General features: G+C 42.4%; 1 protein-coding gene across 5 annotated transcripts in view; it reads right to left on the bottom strand.

Annotated features, from left to right (window-relative positions):
* The window catches only part of TNIK (TRAF2 and NCK interacting kinase), a 414,101-nt gene extending 386,538 nt beyond the window's left edge, over positions 1–27,563 (bottom strand). For all 5 annotated transcript variants that reach the window (XM_072618473.1, XM_072618475.1, XM_072618476.1 and 2 more), the window contains exon 1: positions 27,287–27,563. In XM_072618473.1, the coding sequence (XP_072474574.1) occupies positions 27,287–27,343 (57 nt within the window). In that variant the 5' untranslated portion in view covers positions 27,344–27,563. The remainder of the gene's footprint in view (positions 1–27,286) is intronic.
* Positions 27,564–27,880: the final 317 nt, after the last annotated feature.

The following is a 27,880-nucleotide window of genomic DNA, read 5'->3' as shown; positions in this document are numbered from 1 at the left end:
AATCCCCCAGATACCAAATTGGCCTTTTCCCCAAAATCCCAGAGTCCAGTTTGCAGGTGTCCTGGCCCACAAAGGACAGTTGTTTTCCTACCTGGCATTCCACCAGTCCTTGAAAGGTCTGTGGAGACCCACAAGGAGATAGAAGCTGCTTCATCCTCTTCCCGGAGCTTACAAACAGTTGTACAGTTTCAACACCTGGGACTTTGCCAAAATCCCCTAAGCCAGTGATTCTCCAAGTGTGATCTGGGGACCTACTATTCTGCTCTCCCCTTCCTATCTCACTTAGTCAGCGCCATACAGCTTTATGCTTAATTATCCTCCAATTGGTGCACACGTGTGAGCTCTTTCTCCCCCAAGAAACAGGGAGCTGTGTTAGATTCAATAATGCTTACCACACTACTGAGTACATAGGAGATATAGATGATAGATGGATAGATGGACAGACAGAGACAGACAGACAGACAGACAGACAGACAGACAGACAGACAGACAGACAGATAGATAGATAGATAGATAGATAGATAGATAGATAGATAGATAGATAGATAGGTGTAATAGATCAACAATCTAAGAACATGTTTTGGGTGAGGCTGCAGGTGGCCGGCTCTTAAGCATTTGTAATATGTCCATTATTTTCTTTCCACTATAAAAGTTTTATTTAGATTTAATAAAAAGTTAAGTATCTTCTCTTAAAGAAGACAGCTTGGTGTATTGCATAGAATTCTGGAAGGGACATCTTGAGATATCTGTTTGGTGCAATGGATAGAGTGACAGGTTTGAAGTTAGGAACACGTAGGTGTGAATCCAGATTCAGACATTTGCAAGCTGTTGACCTGTGGTAACCATTTTCTCAGCCTAAACTTCCTCATCTGGAAAATGGGGACAATAATAGCACTAATCTCAAAGGGCTATTGTGAGACTCCAATGAGGTATTGTATATGAAGCATTTTGCAAAATTAAAGAACTTTGAGTGTTAGCTATTATTATTACTGATTCAGTCAGTCAACAAGCATTTATTACGCACTTACTATGTGCCAGGATGTACTAAGCATGAGGTCTACAAAAGAAAAGCAAAAATAGAGTTCTGCCCTCACATTCTAGTGGGGGACACTGTATGCCAACAACTCTTATCTGTACAAGATGCAAACAAGGTCAGAAAGAAGGTAACCTCAAAGAGAAGGCATTCAAAGCAATCCAGCTCAGTCACTACTTAATATCTGCATGGCTTTGGGCAGGTTCCTTCCTTTCTCTGGGCCTCAGAGGCAGCCTTGGCAAAGTCAGAAATGACAAATTCAAATCCCACTTCAGTAACTTACTAGCTATATGGACTAATAAGTTAATTAAGTTCTCTGAGCCTCAGTTTCCTTATCTGTATATATGTAAATATTATATATAACTATATCTAATATAAAAATTATAATAATATAATGTATATTACTATATATAATATATTATATACATAATGTTATATATAATTTTATGTGTAATTCTATCTTATATATAGTATTATATTAATATAATAAAAATATGATATATAGAATAATATAATATAAATATATAATATAAAAATTACAACTACTTTACAGGTATGATATATAAAAAGCTTGAGAGACTTAATTTCTGGATACTTAAGCATTTTATTAATTATGATTAGCGAATAATTAGTAAAAGGAATGGTCCTTTGGCCATCTCTCATGAACCAAAAAATGATTGTATGTCCTTGGAAGAGTGCTCTCAACAGATAACCGAAATCAAGTGTGATTGGCTAATAATTAATGAGAAAATGAATATTATAATGAGAGGTGGGCCTATTCTAATGAGGGGCTTGGGAACTTTGATTAGGTCACTTTTACTCCCAGACCACCCCCAAGGGCAATCTAGACAAAGGATCTACCCCCCCCAAGTCTGAGTAGAATACAATGGTCTCCCCCACTTGGGTGAGGTCAGAACAAGTTTGAGGAGAAAGTTAATCCAATCTCATTAACAGCAATGTCCTTCAGATTCTTGCTGAATAACTTGCAAGGGGTTGATTTCTGAATGAGGAAGTAGAAAAGGGTAAAAATTTTACTCCTAATTCAATAATTATTAATTTTGGAAAGAAATAATCATTTCTCTCAGAGGGCTGTTGTGAGGGTGGATAATATGTTTCAATATGGCAGCTTACACCAACCATGGAATTTGAGTAGCAGCATCCAGCTGGCCATCCCAAGTTCAGTCAACTCCTTTTTCAATAAACACTGATTAATTTCCTACTATGGGCAAGACCAAGAAAGAAAGGGAAAAAAACCAGCAGTCTTTGCCCCTCAAGGGGCCTCAGTTCTATGATGCAGATGAGTAAATGCCAAGTTTACATGTAAAGTTGTTGTAAGAAATAGAGGATGAATGATTGGGAGGCTCCAGTGAAGACATTTGTCCTGTGTCCAGAGGAAGGGAATGATCCTATACTGAAGAGGTCAAGAGGGGGAACTTTCTAGCCAGTGGAAACTCCTTTAAGATGACAGTGTTTTAGAATCCAAAAGAAGCCTCCAGCACATCTCATCCAACACCGTTGCATACAAATTGAGGAAACTGAGTCCTACCCAGAAAAGTGAAATGGCTTGCAGGTTGTCACAATTAAAAAAAAAATGGCAGCTCCAGAATGTGAACCTAGTCATGGGACTTGTGGCTCAGCGCCCTTTCCACCACTCTAGTAGCTGATGGTTGCCATGGAACCAAACGGACAACCAAACCAGAAATACTTGGGGTGGGACTGAAACACACACCTTTGATGGCAAACCCAATGGCATAAACCCAATTGGGGTAGCTACTTTCATGATAGGGAGCTGTTTCTTCAGAACTGATGCAACACCCATTTTGTGAGGCAATGAGATACAAACAGGAGACCCCGTGAGTCACAGAGGGGAAAAGCAACAGACCAATGGTCTCAAGAGGAGGAAGTATCCCAAGCATCCCAGCCCCAGCACGCCCCTGCTGCGGCTGACAAAGCCCTAGGCACCTTTGACTTGCAAGTACACAAATTAAAGAGTGGGGGAGGGTAAAGGGAGTTTGTAAGAGCTCTAGTTACAGTAACATCAAGGGACCCTGAGCTTTCTGGTCCTTTCCTAGTCTAAAGAGGTGGGGGAAATAGCTTTATGCTTTGAATTTGTGCCTCTAACATTTTACCCTAAGTCTTTTAAGGTGAATTTGTACAATTTCCTATTTCAACTTTGGACTGTTCTTTCTCTTTAGGAAGGGGGAGTCCTGGAAATTCTATCTGGGAGGGCCTGAGTTCATTATCAGGGAGTTTTTGTGAGGGGGCAGGGTAACAGAGCCACTTAAAGGCAGGCGTAGGCACACACACACACAGCTGGTCCTGCCTCCAGATTTCCCTTGCTGCATTTTCTGTCAATTAGGGGTAAACACGGGGATGAAGATTCTGTTAAAAGGCACCCCAAATTCTTAGCCTCCTCCTCCCCACCTCATAATTCAATGTCCATTCACCTTTTGAAATAAATGTTGTTTATATCTGCCAAGTAAGTGCATGGAGAGGTGATAACCTGAGTGCCCTCTTTCAAAAGCTCCCTCCCCGGAGTATACACAGAGCATCATTAGCCAGACAAAGGAGCGTCTGTGTGCTGCGCCTGGCTGCCGTGCTGGCAGTAGAGAATTATTGTCAATAATAATAACAGCTTGTCTTCCTTGCTGTCTCTTTTGGTCCTCATAGCAGTCTTGTAAAGAAGGTTCTATTATCTCCATTTTGCAGATGAGGAAATGAAGGATGAGTGAGATTAAGTAAGTCCCTTACACAGCTAGTAAATGTCTAAGGTAGAATTTGAACTTGGCTCTCCATGACTCTTTCCATTACTCTCCCCCCACTAATCAGGTCCCACCCTGATGCCTCACGGTGGTGTGCATGTGACCCCATATTCCTGATGGCTGGGATCTCCCAAATTAAATAAAGCTGATCTCTGTCAACTGAGACCCCCACCTGACTCACCACCAGACTGGCTGCAGGGGAATAAACCGTTTAGCAGAATACAGCCCATTAAGACACAGATGGGTCATGATTGGTAGGAGTTCAGGGAATATTCGCCCAGCTTAAATAATGGATACTTGGCACACAAATAATAACACGTGGCATAGTGGAAAAGGCACTGAACTTAGAAATCAAAAAGACCTGAGTTCAAATCCTCCCTGAGCTGACTAGCTGTTTGACCTTGAACAAGTCACTCTTCTTCCCTGGGTAGGAAAGGGGTGGGTGCAGTGGTATCCAAAGTCACTTCCAGCTCTAAATCTATGTATGATTCTAAATTTCTACAGAACTTTACTGTTTACAGAACACTCTCTTCACAACAGTCCTATGAAGCAGCTATTACCAAGTATCATTATCCCCTTTTCACAGATGAGGAAGTTGAGGTCCAGAGAGAGAGCTACTTACCCATAATAGCACAGCCAGTAAATGTTAAAACCCAAGTTGTGTCTCCTGATTCAAATCCCCAAGTAACATGGGCTAAGAGAGGGTGGACAGCACCCAGAATGACAAAGCTGTGGTTTAAAATTCTGCCATAGATACTTATTAATTTCCCCTGGGTCTTAACCTGCCTGGGTCTCAGTTTCCTCATTTGTAAAACTAGGGGTTTGAACTAGATCAGGGGTTCTTCAACAAGTGTCCATAAACTTGTTGTAGTATGTATATGTGTATATATATACTCATAATTGTATCTTAACATATTCAGTTTCTTATGCAATCCTGTGTACTTTATTTACAAACCTTATTCTGAGGAGCGGTCTATAGACTTCACCAGACTCCCTAGAGGGAGGTCCATGACACTTGGAAAAGTTAACATCCTAAACTAGACATTTTCATCATTTTCTCATATGGGGTATGGGGGGTGGGGGTGGACTAGATCACCTCAAAGGACCCTTCTAGTCCTAAATCTATGATTCATAAGGCCTTGTATGTTACCCCAACCTACTCCTCCCTCCCCCCCAAACATAGGACATTGTTCCTGGAATTAGGTTTCCAAGAGTAAATTATTAAATTGACTGCTTCCTAAGAAAAAGTAGTGGTGCCTGACCTTGGAGGACTCTCCTTGAGCCTCAGAAAAGCATGGAATTTGTTATCTAGTCAATTTCCAAGGGGATTTCAGCTAAAGCATTTGGGTTGAAATAGCCAAGTCTTTGAAATCAGGAAAGCCAAACCCCAGTATGCTAAGTAAGTAAACCCCCTCAACCTGGCCTGTGGGTTCCAAATGACCCCTTCCTCTTTCTGATTCCCAGAAGCACAGGCAAGATTTAGTGCCCGCCATCAATGGAACAAGCAAACAGGAACAGCGGTGCAAACTTTCTGCAGGCTGAAAGAAGAAAGGCTGGCCTCTCTCTTAGGGAGAGGTAAAAAGGTAGCTCCTGGACTCCATAGACACAGTGAGAGGACATCAAGGAAATTCACTTCAGGAGAGAAGATCTTGAACCAGTGAGTAGTAAGGGGTTGATGTCCTCGGAATAAATTGACCACTGGTGGGGGAAAAAGCCAGGCTAGGCAGAGATGCCACTGAATTAGTCAATTGTCTTGGATTTTCTAGCCTAGAGAAAACCCTTTCTTCCTATGCACCCTTAACACACACACACAGGGGCAGCTAGGTGGTGCAGTGGAAAGAGCACCAGTGCAGGAGTAAGGAGGACCTGAGTTCAAATCTCACCTCAGACACTTGACACTCACTAGCTGTGTGACCTTGGGCAAGTCACTTAACCCCAATTGCCTCATCTTGGGTCATCTCCAGTCATCCTGATGAATATCTGCTCACTGGATTCAGATGGCTCTGGAGGAGAAGTGAAGCTGGTGACCTGCACAGCCCTCCCTCACTCAAAACAAAATCAAGTCCAAGTCATGTCATCATTTCTCTGATGGCAAGATCTTCTTCAGCAACGAAGGACAAACACACAACATGCATACATCCAGTTGCATAGAAACCCACCAAAATACTTTGGTATTTTTAAAATGCCATAGGACCATCAAGAAAATACCAAAGTCTCCAAAGAGTCTTTCCAAACGAAAGCTCCTATGATTTCCTGAAAATACCAGATCCCTATGACAGTGTCATTTAGATCAAACACTTTCATTTAGAGAAAACATGAAAGGGAGGTCAGAGCTCACTTGGACAAATCACATCCCTTGTTTCTGGATGCTAATTTCAGGGTAGGCCCCAAGCTTTGGTATATAATATATCCTTATTCTCTAGATAACAAACCAGAGTAAAGGGAGAAAGGAATAAAGGGGGAGGGAGAGAAACTAACTGTTGTTTTAAAAGCCTGCTCTTTAGCTAAGTCTCTTGTTTATTGTTAGGATAGAAATCAGAACTGAACTCAAGATTGCAATGACATAGGAAACTCCCAAGTGAGGAAATTCCCCTCACTAGTTCAGTAGCACACTTTCTTTGCTATTTATAGTGAAGGCATGCTCAAGGTCACATAGCCAGTGTGAGTCAGAGATGGGACTTAAGCCCAGGTCCTTATGGCTTCATGTCCAGATCCACAATTCTGCCATATCATTTTATTGCAATAAAAAAATTGTAATAGTCAGCCCATATTTTTAACATCAACAGTCTTCCAAAGGTATCAAGTGGTTGCAATATGTGGAACATTACAGTCTGTGAAGAAATAATGTTGAAGATTGTGAACCAAGTGAAAGCATACTACAAATAATAAATCATGCAGTTGAAAGGGAGGGAAGGATGTCATCAACAGTGTATGGGTAGGAGAAAATAAAAGGGCTGGTCACAAGGAGAGATTGAGGGATGCCCAATGGAAAACCCATGTGCATCATTGGTGTCCTTGTGACATCATGTAAAAGTGAAGAAGGCTTTCCCACCATGCTGGGTAAACCACCACTCCTCCCCTGGTGACTCTGAGAAGAGTCTTGAGGGATGGATAGGCTTGGATGGATAGGGTTGTGATCACCATCAAGAGCTCATGGATTCCTGCCAGTATTGGCATATTATTCTTAGCAGTTACAACAGTGAATGCATATGGCACCTACCTCCTCTGATCTCAGAATAGCCCAATGGCCCTTTTAGAAAAGCATCACAAGACCAGTAATGGGGAAGGAAACATGAAGAGGAAAAGTCATTACTTAGCCAAGGTCACAAAGCTAGTGAGTATCACAGGAAAGACTGGATCCAGGCCTCTCTCCATGGCTGATTCTTCTTTCATGATTTGGGCAATCACACTTCCAAATGAACAACGGTCAGGAAAACATGAATGTGGCCTTCCACATTCATTTCCCAAGGCTTTCTTGATTCACTAGCAAGTGCTGGGAGCCAGAAACACATGAGCTTGCCCACTAGTTGGAGGTAGAAGAAATGAGGGGCTCAAAAGACACCCTAATAACAATACCAAGAAGCCTGTCTACAAATGTGAGAATGATTCAAGCCTAGAAACAGTCCATTTCCCCAGAGTTCTGCCTTATGGTGTCTCATACTGGGAGAGCTAATGCATTCTTTAATAGAAATGACTGATCTACTTCCCCTGAAATCATCAAGTGTAGAGCTATCTGTTTACAGGCTATATCCATTCAGTGAGAAAGATGATGAAACTGAGGCAGATGGGGGTTTGATGATTATCCAGAATCACATAGTTAGTAAGTGTCTGAGACAAGATTTGAACTCAGGTTTTCCTGATTCCAGGTTCATTTAGTGCTAGCCACTAAACCACCTAACTACCAATCCCCTCCAGTAACTCTTTGAAACTCTTCGGATGAAGAACAGTTACCAGATCTGCATGAACAGAAGGAGTTTCCTTTACTCACTATACCTTCCCCAGTCTTCTCCATTCTCCCAGAAGTATATGATACATAGCAGGCACTTAATAAATTGCCCTGAATTGATATAAATCAATAAGCTTTTGTTAAGCACCTACTATCTGCCAGGCAGTGTGCAGGATCTAATGTAACAGGTATACTTTCTTCCCTCAACTTCAACTTACTTACTCAGTAGGTCTTCTTTGTCCTTACAAATATTAGTAAGCAGAAGGAGATGAGTCTCCTCTAAAGGGTCATTGTTTGTATATTTAGGATTTGTTATGATACTTCATGAACAATGACCAATATGGGATTCCCATAGTTAGAATTCAAGTCCCATAATTGCCAATTGTAGGATCTAACCTAATCCCTACAAGAGGATGAATTTGGTGCATCCAAATAATTAGAGAATCTCACAGAACGATTTCCCCACCATTACTTGGGATGGGTAAAGGAAAGGAAGTGTAGCCTAACCTACACTGTGCAGCTGCACAATTCACATCAGTTTTTCATAAGATCATTGACCTTGATTCCAAAGGGAAACCTTAATGTAGCCTTTTTTTTCCTTCCTGATCCTGGTCTGAATTACTTGAGCTGCATTTGCATCTAGGTCACATGCAAAAGGATGTATTTAATTAGTTAATGGTTGCAAGTACTTTGAAGATGAAAAAGTGCTCTATAAATGCCCAATATTACTAATATGTTTATTTAAACCACAGTTTACAAATTAACATTTACACCCGACTCCACCCATGGGGTTTACTATAATATTTGATAATTGGCAGCTGAAAACCACCTAAGGGTATCAATGATCAAACTATTTCCCTATGTAGCTATGAACCATTACCCTCAACAGGTGTAATTTATATGCATGCTAAATGTGGGTTTGGGTTATAAAAGTCACCCTGGAAACCTGGATACCTCGAGGCAAAACGCCATTGAGATAGATAGATTTTGCTTCCCTCTTCAGGTTTTTTGGTCAAGGTGCAAAATCTCCTTATAGTTCTAATTCTAAGATTCCATGATCCTCCATAAAGCTTTGTGCAAACTTAGCAGTGAAAAATAAATGTCAGATAGTATCATCCACATCCAAGAACCACCATACATACAGGCTCCTACCGTCCCAGCCGTGGACCTCATCTGCCCAAGTAACTCAAAAGTACAAATCAAAGATCCAGGGCAGGCACTGTGGATGAATGCTTGCCTTTTAACCTCAGCACTTGGCAGGTAGTAGGCACTTAATAGATGCTTGTTGAATGAATCAACCAATAAACACTTACGAAGGAAGTAGGTGAGAAAGGGAGGGAATAAGCATTTATGTAGCACCGAACAATGTGTCAGGTGTTTTTAAAATATTATCTCATTTTATCCCATTGTTATCATTCCTTTTTCACAGCTGAGGAACTGCGGCATTTAGTGGTTAAGTGACTTGCTCAAGGTCACAAAGCTAGTAAATGTCTGAGTCCAATTTTGACTTCAGGCCTTCCAGATTCTAGGTCTAGTGCTCTATCCACTGTACCTACCACCTAGATGTCTCAGAACTTATTCCAGGCACTACACAGGAGATAGAAAGGAAAAGAAAAAAAACAGTCCCTGATCTCAGTAAGTTTACATTCTAATGGGACAATGAATACATAGACAGATACATATAGATACAAGCTAGACAGAAATGACATTAGCTCAGAAGAACCATGACCTTCAAGAAACTCCTTTCTATTGGATAATTAGATTAATGTCATGGTACTGTCACTGCTGAAATTAAGTTTCATGGGGCCTCTGAAGGAGATATGGATGAAAGCCACCACTCCATTCTCCTTTTCTAGGGACATTTTATTTAAATGAGATATTTATAAAGTACTTTGAAAATCCAGTGCTATGCCAATATCAGCTATCATTATTGTTGTTGTTGTAAAGCATGAATACGTAATGCCAATACACAAGCCTTCCACACTTAGAAAGTGAAAAATAAAATTTAAATTTCTCCTGTTTAGGTCCTTGAAGAAAAATCACAATTAAAAAGTCATAAATTCTATACCCTTTGAGGGGTTAAAGGCAGAAAGATGCCCATGTACAAAATATTCATAGCAACAGTTTTCCTAGTGGCAAAGAAAAAGCTAGAAAAAATAAAAGTAGATACTATTGATTGGAGAATGGCAAACCAAGTTATGGTATCCAACTGGAGTGGAAGAGTCCTGTCCTGTAAGAAATGATAAATACAAGTAATCTAGAAAAGCATGAGAAGGCTTGTGTGAACTGATGCAGGAAAAAAGCAGAAAATATGCCCAATAAATACATCAAAGTAAAGAAATAAAAAACGGAATGATGCATAATTATGATCTAAAACTTCAGCTTGAGAAAAGTTTAGAAAATGTCTTTTCCTCCCTTCTTTGTAATTAACCTGTAAATTTTTTGTTTGTGTATGGTTGTTTGCTTTTGCCTGTCTTTTGCCTTTCTTTGGATTCTTAGCAGAGTGCCCAGTACATCCTAGGCATTTAATAATTGCTTATTGACTGACGAACATTGTATGCATTATTAGATACAATTTCTGTGTGGCTTGGTTTGCAGAACTTTTTTTTTCCTCCTCTTTTAAAGTCTTTATTATAGCAGATGATTCACTGGGTAGGGGGAAGGGGAAGGATATATTCAGAAATAAAAGTGCTAGGGGAAAAATCAGTTATCAATAAAAGATTTTTAAAATCACTGCTCATCTTAAAACTGTTTAAGTGTCTAGATTTTTGAGGCTGCTCATGGGGAAAAAAAGCTTGCATCTCTGAGCTAGCAAAGGCCTTAAGCTAATTGGCTAATTAAGCTTTTTTAAAAATCACAAGGAAGAAATAGGGAAGGTTGTGGTGTTTGAAAGTTGTTCCCAAGAGATTTAGAGTTATTTTTAAATAATTCCTAGAAGTCCAAGCCTTCTGGGTAATGTGTGAATCACTGGAAAAGAAATCTGGCATTTGGGGGCCCAAAGCTAGATCCCAGAAAGATCCTGCAATGATTTTACCTTAAGTTGACTCCTTTGGATGATACAGCAGGGTTAATCAAGGATAGATCTCCGGAGCTTCTGGAAGGAAGAAAGAACTCTTGATCCTCTCCTGCCCCACCCTGAACCTGCTTGGCAGACTTCCAGAGGGAAGGCCTGATGGGCTAGGTAGTTATTGCACACTGAGACCACTTACTCCCTAAATGTAAACATATCAGAATAGTTTAATTTTAAAAAGGGTCTCTACATGATTGCTGAACCTACAACTCAAAGGTAGCTTGGGCTGTGACTCTTTCTCTCTGTACCAGGACTCTCCTGCCTTGAGATTCTTGGCTCTGTATGTAAACACCTACACATATATGTAAATACATACATATGTGTGTATCATATATACATGTATGTGTGTATATATACACACGTATATGTATATATTCATTCTACAATATTCTCACCATCTTCTTTGAGAATGAAGGACAAGCAACGTATTCCACATTCAAACACACACACACACACACACACACACACACACACACACACACACACACACACACCCCCTACATTCTGGTTCAGTTATTTTCCTACAATGTAAAACCTAACTGAAATAACAGATTCTAATGATAAACTGGGAACCATTGCCCATTTTACAAGTGTCTTTTACTCAGTGAGAAATATGGAAAATAAAACCCTCTCAAATTTGCTCTAATCCAGAGGACAAAGAGAGAAATGCATTGGGAGTGCGGGAGAGGGCAGGGTCTCAGAGGTACCATTTTACCCACAATGACATGCATGAAATTAGGCTAGGTGTCACAGCAGTCGATAGAGTGCTGTGCCTGGAGTCAAGAAGACTCATCTTTGTGAGTTCAAATATGGCCTCAGAAACATACTTGCTGTGTGACCATGGGCAAGTCACTTCATCCTGTTTGCCTCAATTTCCTCATCTGTTAAATGAGCTGGAGAAGGAAGTGGCAAATCATTCTCGAATCTCTGCCAAGAAAACTCCGGTGAGGTCACAGAGAGTTAGACACAACTGATGTGCATGAAAGAAGGGGTTGAGGGGAATTCACTGTCGGTGTATGATAAAGAGGTTAACTTCCACAGAAGTGGAAAGTGTATTAGATTTGGTGTCAGAAGGCTTGAGTTCAAATTTCAGATTTATTACTTACTACTGGTATGACATTAGGCAGGCAACTTACCTAAAATGCAAGCTATTTCTATTAATACTATTCTGACTCTTACACACACCTCCAAATTCACCAGTCCCCAAATCTTTGTTGGTGCCAACTCCACATCTCCCTTGTCTCTTTCTTTCTATTCGATCTACAAGCCTCATGGTCCATGGCCACATTACCTTTCCCTTTCTAGTCAGTATCCCTACATCCAGCATCCTCCCTCTCCATTCTGCCCTTCTTGTGGCTGCCAAATTAATATTCCTAAAGTGCAGCTCTGACTCCTTCAGTACCTAATACTGGACCTGGAACTTAGTGGGTAATTAATGTTTGTTGTTGTGAAGTCATTGTAAAAAGCCTCACAGGCTTAAAATCATCCCTGGAGAGAATTCTAGATTGGAAAAGGCAGGTGAGGAAGGAGTATATATTCCTGGTATGAGAGGACAGCCAATGCAAAAGAAAAGGGAAAGGAGATGGAATGTTGTGTGCAGGGAAGGCTGACTGTGGCTGGAACGTGGACTGTGTCAAACAGAGTCATGTGTCATCTGCCTGGAAAGGTAAACTGGAGCCAGACCACTAAAGGCCAAACAAAGCAGTCTGTATTTTTATCTTAAAGCAATAGGGAACTAGTGGAGCTTTGTAAGTAAGGAATGATCCAGGCAGACCTGGGCTTTAGATATACCAATTTAGCAGTAGTGTAGAGAAAACAGATCTCTACAACATTCCCCACTGCAGCCAAACCAGATTAAAATGTAACTGGGAAATATTTTTTTTTAATTTTTGTTGTTCAGTCATGTATGACTCTTTGTAACTCCATTTAGGGTTTTCTTGGTAAAAATACTGGAGTGGTTTACCATTTCCTTCTCCAGCTAATTTTACAGGTGAGGAAACTGAGGCAAACAGCCTGAAGTGATTTGCTCAGGGTTACATAGCTAATAAGTGTCTGAGGCCAGATTTGAAATCACAAAAAGAGTCTGCAAGACTCTAGGCCTGGCACCCTATCCAATACACCACCTAGCTGCCCCCAGGAAATATTTACTAAAAATAATTTAACAAATAAAATGATTTAACAAAATTAATATTTAATGAAATAAATACAATACAATAAAACACGTACAATGTTACATTTTAAAACTAAGTTCAATATATGGCCCATAGGGATCTTTATAAATAGATTAGTGCCCTTGTTTCAGTTGAGTTTGATGCTACTGATCCAATTCAATGCCTTCTTTTTTTTTGCAATGCAGGAAACTGAGGTACAGGAAGATAACCAAAAATTGCAGTTACTTGGCAGCAAAGATCTCAGAGATCATCCCCCTCCATTCTTTTAATTTATTTTTTTAAGTTCCTTTTTTTGCAATTAATTGTTTTTTTAGTTTTCAGCATTGACTTTCAGAAGATTTTGAGTTCTAAATTTTCTATCCCTCCCTTCCCTACCCCCTCCCCAAAAAGCATGCAATCTGATATAGGCTCTACATATACATCCAACCCCCTCCATTTTTACAGAAGACACTGAGACTCGGAGAAAAGGAAGATTCACCCAAAGAAAGCCCATGAGAAGAGCTGGGATTTAAATCAAGGTCTCCTGGCTCTAAATCCAGGCCTCTTTCCACTACACTAATGAATTAAATGAGTGTAAAATAAAGGATGTTGCTGGAGCCATCAACTACATCAGTCTGCTCAATACTGCCAAACTTCCAATCTCATTGATTAAAAAACAGTCATTATAAATAAAGAGCTATTGAAAATTCATTCTTTCCTACAATCAGTACCATGGAAACTAACAGGGTTTCTCTTGGCCCCCTCCAAAGACAAGCTTGCCCATCTCAGCACTTCTCTGACATCTTAGGAACCAAAGCTCACCTTCTAAATGAGGTACCAGATAGATGCTCATGGGTCTTGGTCTTTTTAAAAAAATGTTCTAAATGTACATTTTTTTTCCCAAATATATATTGAAGGGCTCACAGTCTTTGCAGTCACCTAGGTTCACAACCTCAGTCACCTGTTTTGCTTTCTCTTTCATCTAGTATGTCTAATTAGGTGCTGTCTTACCAATTCTGCCTCCATGGCACCTCTCAAATCCTTCCATTCTCTCTACTCCCACAGCCACCTCTCAACACCTCCTGATTAAACAATGACAATAGCCTTTTCATTTTATTCCTGGTTTACAATCTCTTTTCCAACCTATCCTCAGCACAGTGGCCAAAATTATTTTTTTAAAACAAGTCTGACTGTGTCACTCCCTTCCTCAAGAAAGAGCAGTGGCTCCCCATTGACTGAGATAATATCCAAATTCCTCATCTTGGCATTTAAAGTCCTTCACAACCTGACTCTAGCCTCATTTAATCTCCTACTCGTACCCAAGTTTCCATCCTACTTTCCCTTCCTGAACTCTGCCTCCCATCTCATCTCTAAAATCTCTGTATTTGCATGGACTTTCTCCCCCCCACCCTCAAGTTTGTAATGCACAACCAGAATCTCTCCCTCTACTCCTTTACAAGTCCTAATTCCTTCAGCTCATGTGCTGTCTCCTATGAATTCCTTAGTTGTTACTATTCTCCCCCTTTTCCCCAAATTATTATGTATATAAATTTACATGTTCTATCCATCCAGTAGAATAGAAATTTCTAGTGGTCGGGGACTACGTTATCTGTGACCCCCTATGGCTTGGAGCAATACTACACAGCAAAGTAAAAACTGAATGAACGCTTGTTGGATTGGCTCAAATGATTTCCAGTGCCTTACTTAAAAACACAATGATGTACTCCAGACTAGAAATATGAAAAATAAACCATCTACAATATTCGGGAAATATATTAGGAATTTTCAGTCCTATTTAATTGAGGTAATACTTGTAAAGCACTTCCTTGTAAAGCAGTTCATAGCATGTGGGTGATTAATAAAAGTGTATCCCCTTCCCTTCTCTATTCAAAAACACACTTCTGAAGGACTTCATCATAGGCCAGCGAACTGTGCTTTCCTACAGGAGAGACAATTATTATTCTTAGTACTCTAGAACTTCTTAGAATGGCCTTCAGAGGACATCTAGTCCATCTGCTCCCCGCCCCACCCTTTATTTTGTGGTTTAGGAAACTGAGGCCTTAGGAGATTAAGTGAGTTCAAGGAGGTCATATTTGAGGTAACATTTGAATCCAGGTTCTCTGTCTCCAGATCTGTGTTGTTTTGGGTTTTTTTTTTTCCATTAAACCGTGAGGTGTTTGGATTTTACTAAGCCCTGGAGATAGTGTGGCACAGTAAAAAAACAAAACGAAACAAAAACACTTGATTCTGACATCAGATGACCTGCGTTCAAATCTAGCCTTTGGCCCTTACCCATGCAACCTTGGGCAAGTCACAAGTCTAGACCTCAGTTTCCTCATTTGAAATAATGAAGTGACTAGACTAGATGAGCTGGCCTGGGTGCCTAACTTTAGGATTCTACTAAGTTAAAGATTGAAGATCTAAGAGTCTATAGTAACTTTTATCAGTAGGGATAAGGCTCAATTCTTACGTAAATACATGACCTTTTACTGCCCACTCCCTTTCGCTACCAGAATGGGTCTTTTTATCATTTGACGTTTTTTTTTTTTTTATGGTCTCTAAGAGTTTTAATGGTACTTACTGCTCTAAAGACTTGGCTTTGAAATTCCAGCCATCAGACCCTCACAACCACCTCAGGCTAGACATTTAAAGGCCCTGGAGGCTGGATTTTGCTGTGACTTCCTGCTCCGTAGAAAACAAGACCACCAGGGTCTAATTAGTCATGCAACAAAGTTTTTACCCTGTGGTTTGATGCAGCAGTTCAACAAGTGTTTTGTTGTTATTCAGTCTCGTCTTTTTTTGCTTGAGCCCATTTGGGGTTTTCTTCACAAAGACACTGGGAATGACTTGCCATTTCCTTCTCCAGCTTATTTTACAGATGAGGAAACTGTAAGCAAGCAGGGTTAAGTGACTTGGTCAGGGTCTCATAGCCAGTAAGTGTCTGAGGCCAGATTTGAACTTAGGAAGATGAATGTTCCTGATTCCAGGCCCAGCACTCCATCCACTGTACCATCTGGCTGCCCGTGTTACATCTGGGCAATTCTGACTGTCTTCAACAAATCTAAGGCCCCAGTTGGTTTTTGATACAAAAACAGAATGGGGATGCAAAAGAATAAAGTAAAAAATCTCTGTCCTCAAACAGTTTACACTACGTTGTAAAATACCTGGCCTCAGACACTTACTAGTGGTGTGATCATGAGCAAGTCACTTAACCTTGTTTGGCTCAGTTTCCTCATCTGTAAAATGAGCTGGAGAGGAAAATGGTAAACCAAGAAAACCCCCAGAATGGATCACAAAGAGTCAGGCACAACTGAAAAACAACATTTTACTCCCATTTCTAATTTTGGGAATTTTCTATATCTTTTACAGGTAATGCCAGCTCTAGCCTCCCTAAAAGCGGAACTACAGTGTGTCTGAGTATGTGTTTGTGTGTGTTTATTTTGGCCTGGATCTGTGAGTCTATCAGGGCAGGGAACTCCTAATATGGAAACTGCCTTCACAGATACAGATCTACCACTCCCTTACGGGTAGTTTTAGTGGAAGAAATATTGTTAGGGGTGGCTGTACCTTGCACCCTGGGTTATAGTTGTTTGTCCTTCATTCTTGAAGAGGACCATGGCATCAGGAAGGTGACGTCATGACTTACAAGTGAATTGGATTTAACTGAGGCAGGGCTGTGCAGAGTCACCAGCTTCACTCTCTCCTCTGGAGTCATCTGGGTCCAGTGGCAAGATATAGATCAGGTCAACTGGAGACAGCTCAGATGCAATGGAAGACCTTGGTCTTTTTAAGCTAAGGTCTTTCCCAGGTCTCACTCTGACTGAGGAAATACCATTCAGTGATTAAGGCTGGGTAAGAAATGAGTCAAAGAATGGCCACTTTAACTTTGGGCCATCAGAACCCAAACAGTGACCAAATGAGGCTTGCGCTACAACCTATTCTTGGCCCCAATCAATGAAAGCCAGAGTGATTTGGATTTAAAAAAGAAATCTAGCCTGAAATCAGTATGTGTCAGAGGCCATACTGGAATCCAGGCCTTCTTTACCCCACTGAAATTCTGTGCCAGTCTCAATATTTCTAGACATGAATGGACATGTGTATAAAAACATACAGATATCCCATAGATTCATTTTGTCTGTTGGAGATACACATTTGTGTGAATACTCTGGCTAGAAAGCTGCTAAATATTAAAATGAAAACATGAGCAAGTGTGTATATACACACACAAGATTGTAAAGTTTAGAGGAAGCTTAGGGTCTTCTGATTCAACTTCCTTTTTTAGGGTTGAGAGAATTCAGGATCAGAAAGTGGAGTAATCTCCACAAGGTCATCCAGGTAATAAATTGTAAAACATGAAGAGTTTTTCTTATATGTCCCTAATTTTCATGGGTTATTCTAAGAGCATCCTACATTTTTAAAAAGATATAATTTTTTTTGACTTTCCTAATAATTAAATTTATTTATTTAACTTTTAACATTCATTTTCACAAAATTTTGGGTTACAAATTTTCTCCCCTTTTATCCCCTCCCCTCCCCAAACACCAAGCATTCTAATTGCCCCTGTGACCAATCTGCTCTCTCTTCTATCCTCCCTCTCTGCCCTTGTCTCCGTCTTCTCTTTTGTCCTGTAGGGCCAGATAGCTTTCTATACCCCTTTACCTGTATTTCTTATTTCCTAGTGGTAAGAACATTACAGTTGATCCTAACACTTTGAGTTCCAACTTCTTTACCTCCCTCCCTCTCCACCCCTTCCCTTTTGAAGGCAAGCAATTCAATATAGGCCAAATCTGTGTAGTTTTGCAAATGACTTCCATAATAGTTGTGTTGTATAGGACTAACTATATTTCCCTCCATCCTATCCTGCCCCCATTACTTCTATTCTCTTTTGATCCTATCCCTCCCCATGAGTGTCGACCTCGAATTTCATTCTCCTCCCCATGCCCTCCCTTCTATCATCCCCCCCACCCTGCTTGTCCCCTTGTCCCCCACTTTCCTGTATTGTGAGATAGGTTTTCCTACCAAAATGAGTGTGCATTTTATTCTTTCCTTTAGTGGAATGTGATGAGAGTAGACTTCATGTTTTTCTCTCACCTCCCCTCTTTATCCCTCCACTAATGAGTCTTTTGCTTGCCTCTTTTATGAGAGATAATTTGCCCCATTCAATTTCTCCCTTTCTCCTCCCAACATATTTCTCTCTCACTGCTTGATTTCATTTTTTTTTTAAGTTATGATCCCATCCTCTTCAATTCACTCTGTGCACTCTGTCTCTATGTATGTGTGTGTGTGTGCATGTGTGTGTGTGTAATCCCACCCAGTACCCAGATACTGAAATGTTTCAAGAGTTACAAATATTGTCTTTCCATGTAGGAATGTAAACAGTTCAACTTTAGTAAGTCCCTTATGACTTCTCTTTGCTGTTCACCTTTTCATGGTTCTCTTCATTCTTGTGTTTGAAAGTCAAATTTTCTTTTCAGCTCTGGTCTTTTCATCAAGAATGCTTGAAAATCCTCTATTTCATTGAAAGACTAATTTTTCCCCTGAAGTATTATACTCAGTTTTGCTGGGTAGGTGATTCTTGGTTTTAGTCCTGGTTCCTGTGACTTCTGGAATATCCTGTTCCATGCCCTTCGATCCCTTAATGTAGAGGCTGCTAGATCTTGTGTTATCCTGATTGTATTTCCAGAATACTTGAATTGTTTCTTTCTAGCTGCTTGCAATATTTTCTCCTTGACCTGGGAACTCTGGAATTTGGCCACAATGTTCCTAGGAGTTTCTCTTTTTGGATCTCTTTCAGGCAGTGTTCTGTGGATTCCTTGAATATTTATTTTGCCCTCTGGTTCTAGAATCTCAGGGCAGTTTTCCTTGATAATTTCAGGAAAGATGATGTCTAGGCTCTTCTTTTGATCGTGGCTTTCAGGTAGTCCCAAAATTTTTAAATTGTCTCTCCTGATTCTATTTTCCAGGTCAGTTGTTTTTCCAATGAGATATTTCATATTATCTTCCATTTTTCCATTCTTCTCTCTTTGTTCTGTGATATCATGCTTTCTCACAAAGTCCTTAGCCTCCATCTGTGCCATTCTAGTTTTGAAAGAACTATTTTCTTCAGTGAGCTTTTGAATCTCCTTTTCCATTTGGCTAATTCTGCTTTTGAAAGCATTCTTTTCCTCATTGGCTTTTTGAGCCTCTTTTGCCAATTGAGTTAGGCTAGTTTTCAAGGTGTTAATTTCTTCAACATTTTTTTGGGTCTCCTTTAGCAGGGAGCTGATCTGCTGTTCATGCTTTGACTTCATCTCTCTCATTTCTCTTCCCAGTTTTTCCTCCACCTCTCTAACTTGATTTTCAAAATTCTTTTTGAGCTCTTCCATGGCCTGAGCCCATTGGGTGGGCTGGGACACAGAAGCCTTGATTTCTGTGTCTTTGCCTGATGGTAAGCATTGTTCTTCCTCATTAGAAAGGAAGGGAGGAAATGCCTGTTCACCAAGAAAGTAGCCTTCAATAGTCTTATTTCTTTTCCCTTTTCTGGGCATTTTGCCAGCCAGTGACTTGACCTCTGAATATTCTCCTCACACCCACCTCGCCTCCTGATCCTCCCAGCCAGCATTTGGGGACTGAGATTCAAATGCTGCTTCCAGCCTTAGGGCTTTTGGCGGGGGCAGGGCTGCTATTCAGTATGAGATTATGTTCAGGTGGTCAGGTCGGGGCAGGGCCGCCTCTCAGGCTCAGTTCCCTCAGGGGGTTTATGCACAGACCTTCCACAATGGATTCAGGCTCCCGCCCGCTTGGGGAGCCCCTGTCTGCAGCTGCCTCTCAGCTTCTACCTCCCGGGGGGGCCCGAATCATGGGGGCACCCCACTCCCCTCTCGACCCGCCAAAGAGACTCTCTCACCGACCCCCATCACCTGTGGGTGGAGGCACTTGTGCGGCCACTGGAGATCCCATCCCTGAAGCCTGCTCGGGTCTGTTTCTCTTGGTGCCGTGGCCGCAGCAGGTCTGGGCTGGGCCCCGCATCTGCAGCGCAACGGACCTTTTGCGAGAGGTTTGCAGGTCCCTCTGTGGGTGGAGGGACCCGCGTGGCTGCTGGAGATCCTGTCCCTGAAGTCCGCTCAGATCTTTTCCTCTTGGTGCCGCGGCCTCGGCAGGGCTGCACTCAGCTCTCAGTCCCGGCGCCCAGTCCGCAGCGCGAAGGACCCCCCCGCGAGAGGTTTGCAGGTCCCTCCGGAACAGAAATCTCCCTCGCTCCAATATTCTGTGGCCTCTGGGTGCAGAATTCGCCATGAGTTACTCCCCTGTAGCCGTTCTATGGGTTGTGGGTTTGGAGCTATGTGTATGTGGGTCTTTCTACTCCGCCATCTTGGCTCCGCGTGAATCTATAATTTTTATAATCATTAACAATTACCAGAAGACCATAAGGTCTTCTGACTTCAAGTGCTCTTGGATTCCCTGTTCTCAATGTTTAACAAATCTTAATTCACTTAAACATGTATTTTGAAAAAAATTCAAGATGCTCCTTAAGATACCTTGTGACAACTTTGGATACAAAATTTCAGGGCTGGGAATCGGTTGGAAAAACAATCATCAGTTGATAAAAGAAGGAAGAGATCAGAGCAAGAATTTATGCAACATTGTCTCAATTTCACCACCACCACCACTACCTCCAAGGAAGCTTGTATTTCTATGCTTCAAATACAATTTCTTGCTGAAAGCATCTCTGGAATTTTCTGTTTCACACTTTTCTGAGCCTGATCCGGTTCTCCTGTGAGATTATCAGCTCCATCAGTAAGACAGAAGGCCATTGGTGGTGGGCCATCTTTTACACTCCTCATCAATGGCCTTCAGAACATTGCATTGGCTACTGGTTGCACAGTGACTTTGCCCCGAGTTAGACTCATTCTATACTTAATTGTTGCAGCTCAGCTACTGCTTTAGGCACTGAGTTCTCCTCCCTCTTCCCCCTCTAAAGGGGGAAGGTTGACCAGACAAGAAGTCTAGGAATTTCTGATTTCAGGACCGAGTCAGGAAAGAACTGAGAACCACTGACTAACAAAGGGCTTAATAGATGAGAAAGAAAGCAAATGGGAGATTTTTATGGAAAGGCCATGGTGGAGATTTGTCCTTAAAAAGTGCCCTGTGGTCTCCTAAGTGAGTAATTATGCCTCATGACTCAAGGCAACCTACCTTCCCTTTTGTGCTGAAGACACCAATGGTTGAAAAGGAATCCTTAACAGAATCATGTTGTATGTTGTTACTTAGATATTCTGATAGTGACCAGAATAACCCACTATGTCAATAGGCAGCAGCCAAAGGATTCCAGGAAAAGGTTTTTCACTGCTCTGTTCAGAAGGGCACAGAGTAACTTTTTATGATGAAAACTGGACAGAATATTATTCTGTTAATAAATGATTGGCCACCTTAATAATGTCATTGCTGCCCACCTCCTAAAACTGTCTTAATCAAGGCCATGTTCAAAGTGTCTAGACTCATAGAACAATATTGAATTAGTTAGTTGATTGACTGAAGAAAGAACATTAGATTGGGAGGCAGAAGACTTGTGTTGTAACCATAGGGTGTGATCCTTACTACCTGTGTTATCGTGGGCTGTTTCTTCATTAAATGGGGGAAGGCTGGAGTCAATGCTCTCTAAACTCTCATGTATTTTAAGTCCTACAACCTCTGAAAATTGCTCTGGTTATTAACAAATGAAAAAAATCAATGTCAAGAAAACTAATTTCTAATTTTGCTGAAATCACTCAATTTTAATCCCTGCCTCCCCTATAAAATGGGAGGCACCATGGGAGAGGGGATAGAGTACAGGATTTAGGATCAGAGGACCTGATTTCAAATCCTACCCCCAATCCCATTTATTGTCTATGTGACCTCGGGTTATTGTTCAGTCATGTCCAACTATTTAAGACCCCATATAAGATTTTCTTGCAAAGATATTCGAGTGGTTTTTCATTTCTTCTCCAGATCATTTTACAGAGGAAGAAATTGAGGCAAACAGGGTAAAGTGACTTGCCCAGTGTCACACTGTCTGAGGCCAAATTTGCACTCAGGTCTTCCTGACTTCAAGTCTGGCATTCTAGTCACTGAGCCACCTAGCTGCTTCTATATGATCTTGGTCCAAATGACCTCTAAGATCTCTTCCTAGGAAAATGAAGGGAATTAGATATCCTTTAAGAATCTTTACAATTCCAAAATCTATGATTCTATCCTTTTTTTCTAATTACCTTAGCAGCCCCCTCCAGTGAAGTATGAAAGAAAGGATGTTTACCACTGCATTGTTTCTATGTTTTAATAAGTCATAGTTGACTTTCAAATAGTACTTTCAAGTCTGCAAGTTATTTTACAAACATTATTTCATTTGAACTTCATCACTACTCTGTGAGAAAAAGTACTGGGGAGATTACTATTCCCATTTGGTGTAAGAGCAAAAATACAGAGGCTGAAGGGAAATAACCTGATCAGGGTCACTTACCTAGAAAGTCTGGAGGCAAGATTCAAACTCAAATCCCTCTGACTCCAAGTCAGGAGTTCTCTCCATTATACCATGCTGATCTCATCATTTTGACTAACCCCATCCCTCCAATCTTAAAAGAAACATATAATTGAATAATTGTTCAGAAAGAGATTTGGAGGAGGGGGAAGAACAAAATACAGACTTGGGGTTTCCACTGGCATATAGAACTCTCAGTGTGGAGCTCTCCACCAAAGTCAATGGACACATGTTCTACAAAGTACAGAATCAGACAGTTGTCTGGAGGCAATGGAAGATTCAGTGAGTTGCCCAAGGTCACATAGCCAAGATGTATCAAATGTAGGGCTTGATCTCAGGAACTCCAACAGTGTCCAACCACCAGACCACACTGCCTCTTTAAATAACAACAACACCTTCCACATACATTGGTCTTTAGAGCTTTCAAATAATTTTCATTATGTGATAATCTCCTCAGAAGCCTGGTGTGAAGTAGACTAGACAGATTTGCAGATTAGGAATATGAAACAGAGAGACTTGCCCAGAGTCAACACAGTAAGAAGTGGTACTCCTGAGCCATTTCATCTCATGTTCCTACAATCACAGATTTAAGGCTAGAAAAATACCTTGAGGCTATCTAATCTAACCTCATTCTTCAGATGAGGAAACCGAGGTCCTGAGAGGTAAAGTAAATTGTCCAAGATACAGGTAAAAAATAGCCAAGGCAGAATTTGAATCCATATCTTCTGCTATACCAGTATCCATTCATTTATTCAACGTATCTTCACATTGATAGTAGTAGACCCACATTAAAACCTTGGGGCCTGTAAGACTAGCAACAAATTCCCTCTAATGTGATATAATCAAGACATTCCAAAACTAGGTTTGAATATGTAAATTGTTTTTTTTTTTTGGTCTTGTCAATCTATACAAAGACATGTACATACAGCATTTAAACATAATATTATATGTGTGGACAAGTACATATTATCCACTATGTCTTACCTATAGAAAGGTGAAAGATATAGATATGCATGACACACACACACACACACACACACACACACACTCATACCCATACCCACACTTTCCCCAAAAACACACATTCATTCCTAGGATAATGGGCTATAAAGCCATCATTCCCCGGGGAGCTTTAAGAAGAGAACAACCGTTTGCCATAGTTTAATCATTCACCTGCTTACAGGAAGAGAATGAGTCAGGATAGTCTTTTAGGTAGGGTCAGTAGCAGATCTGAGGCATACACATATGATCTGCCTAAAATCAGGTATTTTCCTTCTTTTCCAATGACTGAAATTTCGTTAACCTTGTCAAATTACTCCTCTATCATGTTTAGGACTCAGACTGATTCAAACTCAGTGTCTGTGGGGAATGGAAAATGCATAGTGTTTGGTGTTGGGAGACCTAAAGAATCATCCAGCCTCTGTGACCTTTGTTGACCTCTCTGAAACTCAGTTTCCTCCCCTGTTTAAATAAAGGGGAAGAGAGATGGTTGGCTCAGATGATCTCCAAGGTCCCTTTTGGCTCTAATGTTCTATAAAACCATTGTAATTTTTCATTCTATTCGTGACCCTCGTGACCTCTGCCAATCAATGACAGATATGTTGGGCAAAGCAGATCCATCTTCTAACTCAATAGGAATCCTCTTCTTCTCTTACTTAGAAACCATCAAAATGCTGCATAATGTAAATGATAGTAGCTGTAAGAGGTTTCTCGTTTAAATTATGCATTGTTACTATTTTGGGAGAATTCAGACACAGTTCCAGTCTGGGAACGCCAGCTGAGGACAATATGGAGCCAAGAGGAGAAGGATGAAGGGCTCTTGCAGAAAGGACTGGGCACTGTGCATCTGGTCCCCTCCCAGAGCTGGGTACAAATCTCTATAATCCATCCATGATGCCAATCTGAGGGGCCCTGAAGCATCTGGGGACTTGCAGCATTTCAGGCAAATCATCCTGAAAGCCCCTGACCTTGGCAGACTTTTAGGGAACTCTAATATGGCCCTGCTTTTCTGATAGCCTAGTAAGTAGTCAGGTTTCTCAGATCAGGAAGACTATACCTTCTCTTCATCTGGGAAGGCAAGGATGATTTTGATCTGTGAGGATCCAGAAGATGTCATTCGGTCTTTCTGTCCCTCTTCCTCACCAACAGTTTTCTCTGTTGACCCCAGAGGAATAATCCTAGTTTGGGGGCAACTTGGCATCCTGCCTGGGCTTAAGTTGTGTCTCTCATGGACTCCTCCCTAACCAGGCCTCCTTCCTCCCAGTTCTCCTCCTTGATGCTTTGCCATTGCCATCTTTCTCCCACCCTTACCTGGCAGTATGCCAGAGAAGGAACACAGAGCAGCGAGCCTCAGGCTTGCTGGTCAGTTTCAGTACAGGATACAAACCAGGTATTCTGAAACACACAGGCAAGAAAGTGAAACACACAGGAAAGAAGAATGTGACTAGAGACAGCATCAAACCAGCCCTACCCACTGGTCATGGATGCTTGCAAGGTAGCTCTGTATTCCTTCAGATTCAACTGTACAAAACCTTCCATGGGAACCAACAGAAAGGCATGCATCCCCCTCAACTTGAAATTCTCTCCAAAGGGAACTGCTTGGGATCACTATCCTAGAGGAAATGGCATTTGTGGTTTCCATTGTTCCAGTCCCTGATGCCCAATTCCCATTTTCTCTGCACCTTGAACTGCTATGCAGCCACCACTCACTCTCCTACAGCCACACTACTCAAGGGTGCAGAAAGTAGGACATAGGAATAGCTGCATTTTTTAAAGAAAAAAACCCTCAGGATAAAAGCTACTCACTCACAACCTCAGAGCTCCTTAGCTGTGCCAAGATGGTCACCAGGGATTGTCCCTTTTGAATGTGGCAATCAGTGCCAGGGCAAGGATTCCCAAAACCTTCTTGTGTTAAAAGGTGAATGAGCTTCACCCACTCCCCCACACCCCACCCCAAGTCTGAATGGTCATATCTCTGCAAATGTTATGCCTACTCCTTCAGACGTCTACCTGTCAGTAACTGCCCCCCTCCTCTCCCCTCCCTTAGACCAAAAGAATCAGAAGGGAAAGTTAGGGGTGGTGGAGGAGGGAGAGGAAGGGGGTGGGGGGGCGAGAGAGAGAGAGAGAGAGAGATATGATTCAAGTGAGTGGTTATTCCAAAAAAATGTGCCAAGATTTTCTCCATCACAGTAATAGCTCTCTAAAATATATGAAAAGAGAGGGAGTTTAATTCGGGCTCTGAAAGCGATAAAGAAATAACACCCCCCTCAAAAAATAGATTTGGCATCCCTTGGGCACCAGGTTTTATCCCTCGCCAGGGAGAACATATAGGTATTTGGGATTCTGTACCTGCCCATTCAGTTTCTCCGACCCTGGACACATCAAACACAGGGAAATGCTATTTTTGTAGTATGCAAAGCTAATGAGCATTTCTTAAATCGGCCCCCAATGTTCTCCTCCTTCTGCTCTGAAGTCCTCCACCCCCATCCAGTTTTCCAGTAGGCAGGGTTTCATTAAAATGGCAAGAAAATAAAGCCCCTTAGCTTCAAGTGTTGGGGTGTGGGGGAGGGAGAGAAAAAAGAAAACATCCTGCCAGCATCGGGGTTTCTGATATTTGGCTGTTAAAAACCACCCGGCGGCAACAAAATGGATTCTATCTTAGGGATGTCTTGGTCAATACAGAGAATCGGCATCTGAGTGAGTTTCCCAAAAAGGTGAATTGGCCTGATAGCAGGTCACACACACACACACACACACACACACACACACACACACACACACACACACACACACTCGAAGATCTGGATCTTCCCTTTTGCTTGTCACAAAACTGAAATATCAATGGACTCAGATCAGCAGCCTGAGCTAAGGCGGAGTTAAAGGCATAAATAAAGGTGACTGGGTGGGGGTGGGGGGCAAGCAAGCCCCTAAGAGCTCCCTAAAGGAAGCCAGACAGGGAGTGAGGCTGGGAGGGCGAGGAGACGGGAAATGTTTGTATGGACAAGTCTGGCATAGCCGTCCTAGAAGCCTGGAAGCCGTTCGGGGCCACCTTCCCTTCCCGGTGACACCCGGAACTCAAGGAGGTCTCGGTTCTAATGTCAGGCTGCAGGTAGAAAGACACCCTAGGAAAACTGGGAGCTGGAGCGGATTGATCAGGACCCTGGTCCTGATACGGTCTGCCAAATTCAGAAGGTTCAGCAGCCCCCTGGCAGACTGCCTCTGAGAGGGCGAAGCCTTTTTGAACACTGATTACTATTGTATTCTTGCCCAAGGGGAATAGCTCTGAGCCTTCCATCGTTTGCCCGATGCCCGCCAGGAGTGGGCATCCGGGAGCAGGTGGCTGCCAGTGGCCCTTACTCAGAGAAACGGAATGGCGAACTGGGTGTTGTACACACAGCCCCGTGCGAAAGGTAAACGGCGGCGTGAGCTGCTCCTACACACACACACACACACACACACACACACACACACACACACACACACACACACACACACCAACCACACCATACCACACCACACCACACCCCCGGGCATCTCCCTTTCCAAGCATCAGTCCCCACCACCAAAGGCAACCCAGTCTGTCTATCCACCCATCCGTCCGTTCCGGCACGCATCCATCTCCAGCCTGGAGGCAAGTGACTCTAGAGCAGCTCCCAATGCAAACAGCCCCCAGCAGGTCCCTCTAAAGCCCCGAGCCCACAACCGTCTCCTCCATGCGCCGCTCGCGCCCCCACCCCCAGCCGCGGTCCACGAAGGATGGATGCCTCCAGATCGTGGGATGCAGCCGCCCGGGGAGGAGAAAGAAGGCAGGCGCCGAGAGCGCCCAAGCTCACCCTCAGAGCCGAGAGATCGATCTCGTCCAGGCTGCGAGCCGGGGAGTCGCTCGCCATGTTGGCTCCTTTGCCGGGCAAACCGAGCCCCGGGTGCCCTGGCAGTCCCCTGAATTGCCTCCTAGTTCTAGGGGCTGGCCGCCCTCATGCGGGCGGGGGTCGTGCCCCCCAGCAACCTTCCGCAGCAGTCCAAGCAGCAGCCGCCGCGGAGAGCGAGGGACCGAGGTCTGGCCGCCAGGCAGTCCGCCTCGGCCAGGCAGCAGCAGCAGCAGCAGCAGAAGGAGGAGGAGGAGGAGGAGGGGAAAGGGGAGGAGGGCGAGGAGGAGGAGGCACGAGTGGGCTGCTGCTGGTGCTGAGAGCGGCCCAGGCGGCAGCGCAGCGCTGCTAAGGGAGTCGAGGCTGCGTGGGTGTATTTAAATGGGACATGCTTTTCTGCTGGTGCGTGGATGGCCGCTGCATTGGCTGTTATAATGAGACACTTCAACTCCTCCACTCAGATGGGGGGAAGAGCGCCGCACACAAGTGTCTATCACAGCTTCCTGGGAGGAGTAAAAAAAAGAGTGGAGGGGGGTGGGAGGAAGGGGGAGAGAGAGAGAG

The sequence above is a fragment of the Notamacropus eugenii genome, chromosome 6, assembly GCF_028372415.1.
Source record: "Notamacropus eugenii isolate mMacEug1 chromosome 6, mMacEug1.pri_v2, whole genome shotgun sequence".
Classification (NCBI taxonomy): domain Eukaryota; kingdom Metazoa; phylum Chordata; class Mammalia; order Diprotodontia; family Macropodidae; genus Notamacropus; species Notamacropus eugenii.
The sequence above is the reverse complement of the archived record's forward strand: the minus strand, read 5'-3'. Positions and strand labels throughout refer to the sequence as shown.